This window comes from Crocuta crocuta, unplaced genomic scaffold, assembly GCF_008692635.1.
Source record: "Crocuta crocuta isolate KB4526 unplaced genomic scaffold, BGI_CrCroc_1.0 scaffold445, whole genome shotgun sequence".
In the NCBI taxonomy this organism is placed as follows: domain Eukaryota; kingdom Metazoa; phylum Chordata; class Mammalia; order Carnivora; family Hyaenidae; genus Crocuta; species Crocuta crocuta.
Window position 1 is genome coordinate 1,119,226 of NW_027530847.1, and position 11,143 is coordinate 1,130,368.

The following is an 11,143-nucleotide window of genomic DNA, read 5'->3' on the forward strand; positions in this document are numbered from 1 at the left end:
GGTCCAGAACTGGGGGAGTGGTGGGCAATGGGCTGTTTCTCTAGTGTTTGCTGGTCCTTCCTCATCACCTCTGGGCATCTCTGGGATCCTGTGGTTTTCTGCTCTGCTACTTGTCTGGCTCCATGTCTTATGGGTAGCAAAGCCAGCTTCTGCCTGAAGTCCACTTGAGAGTATTTTGGGGTTCGAGGGATGGGGTCAGGAGTCTCGGGTGCACCTGGCCCCTGACTGATCTCTCCCTCTCTGCCTGCCTGCCTCACCCCACCCCAGGGAGCACCCTGTCTTCTTCATGTTCATCCAGATTGCCATCATCTCCATCTTCAAGTCCTACCCAACGGTGGGGGACGTGGCCCTCTACATGGCCTTCTTCCCTGTGTGGAACCATCTCTACAGATGTGAGTACTCCAGCCTCTAAACTTATGGTGGCAGATTTGTGTCAGCCTGGTCCCTGGATAAAACAGCCGGGGAAAAAGAGATTGATACGCATTTGCTTGGCATCTGCTGTGCTAACAGCACCGGGAGAGAGGGAGTGACATGAGGCAGTATGTACCTGCTGGGTAGTGATGGTAATAAAAATAGCTACCCTATTTTGAGTACTCAATACCTACCTGGCCACTGTTGGTTCTAGGAGTGTTATATGCATTAGGTCATTTTATCTTCACACCAGCCTTGGAGGGAAAATAACACCATTTTGCAGATAAAGCTGAGGTACAGAAAGGTAGAGCCATTTGTTCAAGATTACATGACAGGTAAGTAGAAGGACTTGCTATGAAACGATAGCTAGTGCTGTCCAATAGGCATTTCTGTGATGATGGGAATGTCCTGTATCTGCAATCCAATAGTATAGCCACTGATATGGCTAAGAAACTGAATTTTTTTGAAGATTTTATTTATTTAAAAAAATTTTTAGTGTTTATTTTTAAGAGAGAGAGAGCGAGCAGGGGAGGGGCAGAGAGAGGGAGACACAGAATCCTAAGAATGCTCCAGGCTCAGAGGTATCAGCACAGAGCCCAATGTGGGGTCGAATTCATGAATTGTGAGATCATGACCTGAGCCAAAGGCAGATGCTTAACCAACTGAGCCACCTATGCGCCCCTGAAGATTTTTTTTTTTTTAAATAATCTCTACACCCAGTGTGTAGAGCTCGAACTCACAGCTCTGAGATCAAGAGTCGCAAGCTCTAACAACTGAGCCAGCCAGCGGCCCCAAGAGAAACTGAATTTTTAATTGAAATGTATTTAAATTTAAGAAGTCACACATGGCTGGTAGCTAGCACATTGGACAGTGGAACACTAGACCTTGGTGTTTGAATCATTCCCTAGCACTGCACGTAAACGTTCATGGAAGACCTGTGGCAACACTGGTCATCTGCCTGCTCAGAAGACCTACACAGCTGTAACCATCTCCCCTCAGAAGATGACATACAGTGGCTAGTTATGCTTCCTAGGCCCCCAGTATTTTCCTCTGTTGAGCTTTTAGCCTTCTGGGTGGGTTCTTTTCAGTATTTGTGGGCTCCCTGAGGGCAGGCTTATGATTCGCTCACCTCTGTGTCCCCAGCATCCAGGATCAGACCTGACCCATACAACTCAGCAGATGTTTTCGGATGGGTTTTTAAGCTAGCAGTTGGGCAGTGTCAGAGCCCAACACCACTCGATTCTCTAAACTAAAATGGGAAGGGCGATGTGGAATTTTCCTTGCCTGCAGTAAGTACACAGCCAGGTAGCAAGAGTGGGGGAGGGCAGGCTTCCCAGGAAGGAAATCTTTGTTATTGTTTGGGGCTGCCTGGGTGTCAACCAGGAAGTGAAACTGACCAGCTGCTAGAAGGAAACCTACCTGTAATACTGGGCCTTTGAGCTAAGGTAAACAACAGAGTGGGCGGGCCAGGCAGGCTCTGCTCTTCCAGGTGGTGGTTTGTGGGGCAGTGACCAGTCCGGCCTGACTGGGAGGAGTAAGTAGTGTTTTCTCCCTATGATGTCCTCATTGCGCAGGTAAGAATCACCCAGTCCAGCAGGCTCAGACTCAACCTGGTGCCCCTCAGCAGAGTGCCCAGTGACAAGTCATGAGGCCACCAAACAGGTGGACATGCCCCAGTTTGTGACAGTGTGGGTCTTGGGGACATTGATCCTCTTTCCTCAGAAGTAGAGTAATTTTTTTTCTTAGCTGTCTCTCGCCTTGGTTAATAATCTTTCATCTCATATTGTTGAACACAGTCTGGAGCCAGAAAGACTTGAATCTGGATCCTGGCTTTCCTATTACTAGCGATCTCTTTTTAGGAAATTCATCGAACCTTTCTGATTTTTTTTTTTAATGTTTTATTTATTTCTGAGAGAGAGAGAGAGACAGTGTGAGCAGGGGAGGGTCAGAGAGAGAGGGAGACACAGAATCCGAAGCAGGCTCCAGGCTCTGAGCTGTCAGCACAGAGCCTGACGCAGGGCTTAAACCCACGAACAGTGTGATCATGACCTGAGCCGAAGTCAGATGCTTAACCGACAGAGCCACCCAGGCATCCCTCATCGAACCTTTAGGAGTTGGTCGGTTTTTAATGTCAAATGGGGAGAATATCTTCCAGGGGTGTTTTAAGTTTGAGAAAGAATGTATGTAAATAGCACTGCAGTTACAATTAGTATGAAATCATGCAGTGGGGGTTTCCTACATAGTTCCATCATCAAAGTTTCAGGCTTGGTAGAGTCATTCAGGGTCATTGTAATGAACATATTTTTCAAAGCTTGAAATAAGCTATTTTTGCCCTCCAGGGTTGACACAGAGAAAATGAGGATGGGGTTCCCAGAAACCTAGATTATCTTATTAATAAATGCGGTTGCTGGCTGGCTAGGCAAACAGTTTACAGTTCAGCTTGACTGAAGACCCTGCACAGAATGTGGGCTGACCCCTCTCCCCACCCCAATGGCCAGCAACTGTGGCAGAGAATATTCATGCACAGGGTATCTGTTTGGTCCATGACAGCTGTGAGTCATTCAGCCAGGAGCATCTCCAGGCTAGTCCTTTGGACCCATAAGTGGAGACTTTGAGAAGTCTGTGAGTCTAGGGTGAATGTACTCAGACTTGTAATGTGGTTTTAAGAGTTCAGTTTAAACATTACTTGCCAGTGCTAACATGCCTGCTCACACATTCACCTTTTGTTTTCCTGTCCTGGCCACCGGGAAGGAGACGAGGTATGTGGGCCCTGCCCAAAGTGTAGGCCCCAGACGCTGGGACTCTGTGGTGCTTGGGGCTGGGATGAGTCATACAGACACGCAATTGCGGTGTTAGGGAACAGCCTGCTGGCAGAGCTGGTACTAGCCTCCAGTGGTCCAGCTGAAAGATCCAGTTAGCAAAGCCTAGGTTTGTGTGTGTGTTTGTTTTTATTAACTGTTGTATAAAGATAAGAGAATATGGATTAAAAAACCAAATTATAAAGAATAAGAATACAATAAGCAACTTTGAAGCTCCCAGTTTCCCTCTGTGCTCCTGCCAGTTGGACTGGATTCTTCAAGTGGAATTTTATTTCTGAATGACTGAGGCTCAGAGAGGGAAGGTGACTTACCTGAAATTTCAGCTTGTCAGCAACAGAGGCAGAGACTGGATAAGCCACCCCGTGAGTGTAGTGGGGAATCTGATTCCATCTAACCCAGTAAGTCTGGGGAATGGTGAGCCTTTCATCTCATTAGGTCCTGATCATCTCTGACACCTGGTGCCTGGAACAAGCTGTCCTGTGCCCCAGGTCCCAGCTCTATGTGCTCTGGCCTGTCAGCTTTAATCCTCTGGCCTGTCAGCCAGCAAGAGTGAGTAGCAGCTCCCAGTTCTCGCAAAGGTCACCACAGGCCAGAAGCCAACTGGATGCTGGTGACAGTTCCTCCAGGCACATGTGAATGTATCTTTGCAGCTGTTTGTAATTGCAGCCAGGAGCTGCATGGGAGCCTTCCCAGTCTCTGTGCACTTTGTTACCTTCTTGTCACCGTCTGAAATCCAGATTGGCTAGAGGCAGGGAAAAAAGGCCTACTTGGGCTGTCAGGCCACAGAAGTTTTGTTTTAGGAATAGTGTATACTTTTTTTAGCAAAATAATTTCCAGGAGATTAGAAAGAACCACTAAGAAATGTAAATAGTGATGTGGGAGTGGAGGAATGGCAAACAGATTTGTTCTTCTGTCTTGAGGTTGTAACATTGTTTAATAATAGTAATTCTCAGTGCATATATCCCTTTTCCCAGACTTCTTGTTCTGGGAGCAAAGAGGAGGCTTCCCTACAGCCTCAGGAAGGCTTGAGTCAGGGCTTTACCCTCCCAGCTTTGAAAACCCAGAGTCATGGAACTCTCAGGTCAGAAAAGAGGACCCTGCAAGCTCTCCGTGCCAGTGTTTCCAAATTATGGAAGTTCACAGACCACTAACATCTTAACTCTGGTGACAGAGTTGCCAACTTATTTTGCTGAAGACATTAGAACAGTCAACTGCCAGCCATTCATCCCCATTTCATAAAAAGAAAGGACTTAAAAAAAATTTTTTTTTGAGAGAGACAGGGAGAGAGGGAGACAGAATCCCAAGCAGGCTCTATGCTGTCAGCAAAGAGCTGGATGCCAGGCTTGATCTCACGAACCATGAGATCATGACCTCAGCCAAAATCAAGAGTCGGACGCTTAACTGACTGAGCCACCCAAGCGCCCCAAGAAAGAACTTTTTAACAACCACAACCAGCAACAAAGAGACACCTGTCACTTCGCATCAATCTTAAATTCAAAACATTTGCATTTAACAAGAACTCTGAACTACCTTGTTCTGATTATTGTGACTGTGACACAGACCAGTGAAATGTGTCGCAGACTGGCCCAGACCTCTTACTTGCCAAGGGTCTGCAGCTGTCCTCCCTTGGTTAGAAGTGCTAGCTGCATATTGGATCCACCAGAGAAGCGGTTACAGACTAATATGGATACATAGACCCCACCCGAGAGAATCTGATTTACTTAGTCCAGGTGGGGCTCCCCCGGTGATTTTATTTTGTATCCAGAATTGAGGATTGCATGTGTAATCCCGTCCCCCTTCTGATGCATGAACCCCTGGTATAGCAGCTCCACCAAGTTTCCATACAGCCGGGACAAGTGACCCGGACTCTTGTTCAGGAGACTTTCCATCTCTGAAATCTCCCCAGACTCTGACTTGGAGAAAGGGATTTCCTGAAGGTCAGGATCAGAGAGGGGAAGGGAGCTTCTGTTCATTAAGTGCCTGCTGGGACCCAGACCCAGTAGTAGGTTGTTGTTTTTTTGAAGGTGTTCTTTTAATTAGTTTATTTTAAATAATACTTATTAGTTTCTTTAAAATACAATAAAGTATAAAGAAAGAAATAAAAATAGCACATAGTCCTGTCAGATACCCCTAATTGAGTTAAAAGGTGAGGGGAACCAGTGTTGTAGGCGGAATAATACCCTTTCCCTACAAAGATGTCCACATAATTTCCACAACGTGTGAATGTACTACTTTATGTGCAAAAGGACTTAGAGTTAAGGATTTTCAGATGGGGAAATTAGCCTGGATTTTCCAGGTGGGCCCAGTGTAATCTGCAAGGGCCCTTATAAAGGGGGAAGAGCTGGAGGTGGGAGGCCAGAGTGGGAAATCTCTTCCACACAGTTTTGCTGTGAAAACCTGAAACTGTTCTAAAAACTAAAGTCTGTTTTCTAAAAAAATGGAAGAGGGAAGCAAAAGAGGAGGTCCGAGTAATGCAGCGTAGGAAGGATTTATTTGGCCTTGCTGGGTGGAGCAGGAAGAGGGGTTGTGAGGCAAGCGCAGGCAGCCTCCTCACTGCAAAGGCAAGTGGGTGGCTTCTGCCCTGGAGTCTCCAGTGGGCACGACATACCTTGATTTTGACCTGTGAGACCCAGAACTGTAAGATAAACTGTAATTGTTTAAACTGCTAAGTTTTGGTGATTTGTTACAGCAGCCCCAGAAAGTACTCAGTAATACATCTGTGCCAGGTTTTTCACATATCTTGTTTAATTCATGTAACCCTCCTAGGAAGCAGACCCTATTCTAGCCTTGTTGTAGAGCTCGGGAAGCCGAGACTCCGAGAAACTTGCTGGCAGAGCAGGGATTTTAACCAAGATCTTTGCCTTTCTGAGGCCAAGTTTGGGCCACACTGTCCTGCTCCTTCCCTCCAGCTGCGCTCTGCCTGCCAGCCAGCCTACCAGCCCCGGCACCACGGTGTGCCCTCCCTGGGGCTTTGGGGAGAGCCTCCTCCCTGGTGGGATTCTGCAGTCCCTCTGGGAGTGTGGGGCAGTGATATTAGACAGGGAGGGTGTTGAAAGAGATTTTCAAATCCTCCAAGGAAGAGTGAAGGACATTTGAAAGTAGACAAAGTAGACAACCTAAGAAGGGAGTTAAGGAAAATGGAAAGCGTTTTCCTAAGACGCAGGTCTGTGGCACCATAGAGACTCACCGTGGGGCCCTAATCTCCATCGGTTCACGCTGTCCTTGCTGTCCATGATCCCATATGGACAGACAGCACCCTGCTTGGGGACAGGGGAGGAATTACCCTTAGATACCCCCAGATGGGGGAGCAGAGGGCATTGTCTTGCTGAAATGCCCCCTTTGTGGTACCCAGAGGCATTCACAGCATTGCCACCTGGTAACCAGCCAGGCCCACAGTGGGAGGTGCAGGGTCCATACCTAGGACTTCACACCAGCTTTGGGCATGGGGAACCATTGAGTCAAGGGTCTAAGGCTGGCCTCTTGGCACCCCAGAGACTCTGGATCTGGGGGAGGATTTCTGCCTTTGAGCTACCCCAGGCTCTCCCTGGGCCTCTTCATCCTGTGGGGCCATTCCCATAAGAAAGGGTTCCAAGGAGAATCAGCATTCTGTTAACTGTGACCATCTGTCTTTGCAGTCCTGAGAAACATCTTTGTCCTCACCTGCATCATTATTGTCTGCTCCCTGCTTTTCCCTGTCCTGTGGCACCTCTGGATTTATGCAGGAAGTGCCAACTCTAATTTCTTCTATGCCATCACACTGACCTTCAATGTTGGGCAGGTAAGAGCACCGCATGGGGATTCATTTTGTAGCCTCAGACATTCAACAAAGGCCCTGAGTTCTGCAAACTGGCGGTTTGGGTATGAGTGAGGGGACAGTTCTCCTGAAGTAGCTCATGGTCCAGTAGAGATTAAAGAGAGCAACGGGAAAGGTAAATTTGGGCAGTATTTACTAGGCGCCATGCTAAGCTATTGCCCCATTGATTCTCACAGCAAGCCTGTGAGCTAGTGTTATCACTACTTTGCAAATAGCAACACAGCCTCACACAGATTGTCTCTTGCCCAAGGTCATCAGAGGAGCCAAGAACCAAATTCAAGGAAGGCTCTTTCTGAGGCCACCCTCTTTCTATAACAGTGCCTGGACTGCATGTCACTGTAGTGAATGCAGTGTGTGTGATGGAGGGAGGGCAGGGGGAGGGGAGACTTTCAGGCAGTAAGATGAGAAACAGTTCAGTCTAACTGTTGGGTAAGTCTGGAACACAAATTGTGGGGCTGGGAGTAGTAGGTGAGGAGGCTGTAGGGTCAAGAATGAGCGGTACCAGCTAGGAGCTCTGATCTCCCCCTGACCCAGGGAAAGCCCTTGGTGCCATAGGGCAGTGGTTCTCAGAATCAGGGGTGGGGGTGGTTAAGAATGCAGATTCCCTGTTAGTGTTTTAAATCCCATGGTTACGTTGTGACTGTCGCAATTACATAGCTTTGATTGTTAAAAAAAAAACAAGCACAAAATATTCTCTGATCCCATTCCCAAGAATGTTGAGTCAATAGATGTGGAAAACAGCATCAGGAGTTTGTATTTTTAATTAGCTTTCTCAGAGACTCTGTTACAGGTGGTCTAGCAAACTTTTCTGAAGTTCCTTTAGGTTAGCTCTGTGCGGTTTTAGGAGAATTGGTTGTGCCATTTACCATTTCAATGGCTGTTGGTGCAGCCAGGCATTTCCTGTACACAATGGGCTGGATGGGAAGCCAGGCTAGCTGGAGAGACTAATGATGCCAGTGAAGAGTCCCCAAGGAGATCCTTGCCTCCAGGGTTAGCTGCTGGGAAAGAAGGAGGGAGGAGTTTGGGCTTTTGCAGTGAGTGATGGGTCTGGTATTTCCTGCACGGACATTTCTGGACAATTAACGTCCAGCCCAGCTATTTTTCTTGGTTTGTGAACAGCAGGAAGAGAGCGGGCCCTGTAGCCCCGGTGGGACCATGCCAGAGGGTCTGTTTGGCCTGTTGCACACAGGTTGTTCATGGTAGGTGCTCAGCACCTCCTGTGTCCTGTGCAAACAAAAATCTGCAGGATTCAACTTAATGCATCGAGGAAATCCAAAAGGTTGTTCTGGCCCTTGTGTCTTGCTGAAATCCCTTAATTATCCTTTGAAAGTGATGGCTGGCATGTAAGGGCATTGGGCCTGCCCTGGGCCTCTGTGGGGCTTGGCAAGCTCCACTGAAATAGTCCACAGCTTGTCATCAGGGCCTAAGTGTCAGGTGTGGGTCGGGAATACGTTGCAGTGATTATGAAGTATTTGTGGAACTTGCCCGATAACAGCTTTCCCCCTCCACCCCCCTCTGGCTGCCTTTATGAGGAAAGGGTCTCTGTAAATGGCATGGGGGATGTTTGTAAGTGCCCAAGTGCCTTCTAAGGCAGGAGAGACTGAATGATTAGAAAACGGTGCTGGGGCTGGGAATGAAAGCGGTGTGCTAGTGGCTGAGCTATGGAGAAAAATCAGGCTGAGCTCTTGGCATTTTCTTTTACCTCTTTATTTTAATCTCTTTTTAAAATGTGCTTTTAGTCACACAAGTAACACATGAATTCATTGCTGGGCAGAGAAAGCAAACAAAATAGAAGCATATGAAACAAAACGTAAAGTTCCACCAGGGCCCCCATCTCTTCCCACCCCAGGGCAGGTGTCATGATTGGGATCAGTTTGATGCATCTTTGCAGACATTGTTTGTGCCTTTACAGACAGCTCTCAGTATGTGTGCACACATGGAGAGCTCTTTGGTTTATATGAAGAAATGGGTACCTACTCTAGGAGGAGAAACTGACTTGCAGTTTTTCACTTGGCGATCTACTCTTGATAATGTTTTCAAGAGTCTGTGGGTGGGAGGAACTTTATTTGACTGGATAGGCCCCTGCTGACAGACATTGAGGTTGCTTCTGGTGGTTCTACTATAAATGCAGAATAAATGCTATAAATGCCTTGGGCATCCTTTCATTGAATCTCATATAGTGGGGTTTTTTTTCTTTTTTTTTAAAGATGTTTGTTTATTTTGAGAGAGGGAGAGAAAGTGCCAGTAGGGGAGGGGCAGAGAGAGAAACGAGCAAGAATCCCAAGCAGGCTCTGCACGGTCAGCACAGAACCCGATGCGGGACTGGAACTCATGAACCAGGAGATCATGGTCTGAGTCGAAGTCGGCTGCTTAACCAACAGACCCACCCAGGTGCCTCTTATATAGCATTTTCTTAAGATGGACTCCAGGTGGGGGAATTTACTGGGTCAGAAGACCTCTGCATTGTGCATTTTGACAGATATTGCCACGTTGCCCTTCAGACAGGTCATACCAACCTCTGTGGCCCCTAGCTGTGGTCTGTAGTGCCCAAAAGCTGGCAGTTTGTGCAGGCATTCACACACCTGTATCCTCGGCCATCTTGGGTCTGGACTCTGTGGCTCTGAGTCAGACAGCTTTGTCGGGTCAAGTGTTTTCTGGGACTGCTGGCTTTGGGCTTTGTGGCTGCTGCTGCCAGATCACTAAAGGGACAGGTCACATGGGGGCACTTACTCACCAAGGCAGTCACTCAAGTCCTGTCCCTGCCCTGGAGCATTGACTAAGGTAGAAGAGTGCCCCTCATGAGGGTTATACACACCTACCTTCAGGCTGTTTGGGAACCACAGAGGACAAATATGAGACATTTAGAATTTCAGTCAACTGTTGAGTGTCCGCTCCTTAAAAAGGCCTTCCACAAGGTTCCCTTGCCTCACTATCTCCTTCTTAGCCCTCTGTTTGTTTCTTCCAAGTGCTTATCCCAATTTGTAACTTTTGTATTGCTCACTGGTTTCTCTCTCTGCCTCCCCTTCTAGCATGTAAGCTTCTTGCTGACTGTCCTTCCCACTTCAGAGTCCCCAACTACCAGCTTTGTTTAGCAAGCACTTGTTGAATGAATGAATGAAACAAAGATAGCCAGGGAGAACATGGTGTGATTAATGGCCAAGTATGCAGAGTAACCACTGGAGAAATCTAGAGGGAACCTTTGTTGTCGTGAGTGGTCAGGGAAAGCGCTGGGGAGCAAGGAGTATCAGCTGGGCCTTTCACACGTGGAGAGTGTAAGGTCTGGGAAGTGGGCAGGCTGGCTGCCAGGTCATCCCCCTGGCTGAGGTTAGTGACTTGCAGCTCTGTCCCTAACCCTTCTCCAGCTTCTGCCAGACCCTGGTCTCTGTGGCTGGTAAAGCCCCTACCTACGTCCTCCACAGCTCAAGCCAGACCCACTTCCATCTGACCTACAGTCAGTGCTGTCACTGAGATGTATGGCATCTGGGGACACCCACAGCTGGCTTTTTTCAGCTCTTCTAGCTGGAATGATGTCTTAAAATTCCTTGATCCTTCTCTCCCCTCTCCCCCCCCTCCCTGGGCAAGACCAAGCAAGCTGTCCTGGAAAGAGATGAGTATGGATTTTCAGCAGGCATCAGGAGCCCAGTCCATCACTGCTGAATGCAGAGAGCACCTTGACCCACAGATTTTAAGTCCTGCTCTGTTTGAGTTGGTCAGTGCCACACTCTGTTATACAACAATATATATTGGTAAATTCTTAGTTACACTGGTAGGTAAACCAGTGACTTAGGCTCCATCCTTTCTCCTTGAGGCCATTAAGTATTTTTCAGGATGTGGCATGGATCATTTGTTAATTAATTATAATTGTGCCTCAGAGTCAGTAACCAGGAAATGACAACAGTAAAACATCCATAGGGCAAGTCTGTCTGTCTGTGTGTGTGTGCGTGCACACTCATGCACATGTGCAAGAAAGACAAGGGAGGAGAAAAGATTGAGATAGATTGGTTGGTTGAGGTCTTCTACTTCCTCATGGTATGATATTCAGCAATTGACTTCTCTGGGTTGCAGTATTCTTTTTTTTTTTTTATGGGCAGAAAACTGT

General features: G+C 47.5%; 1 protein-coding gene across 2 annotated transcripts in view; it reads left to right on the forward strand.

The window, feature by feature from the left end:
* Positions 1-11,143, forward strand: part of PIGU (phosphatidylinositol glycan anchor biosynthesis class U) — a 78,495-nt gene that overhangs the window by 57,774 nt on the left and 9,578 nt on the right. Inside the window, exons 10-11 of one of the 2 annotated variants that reach the window (XM_077769300.1) lie at positions 268-392; positions 6,866-7,008. In XM_077769300.1, coding sequence (XP_077625426.1) covers positions 268-392; positions 6,866-7,008 — 268 coding nt within the window. The remainder of the gene's footprint in view (positions 1-267; positions 393-6,865; positions 7,009-11,143) is intronic. The other variant, XM_077769301.1, reaches the window with a different exon arrangement.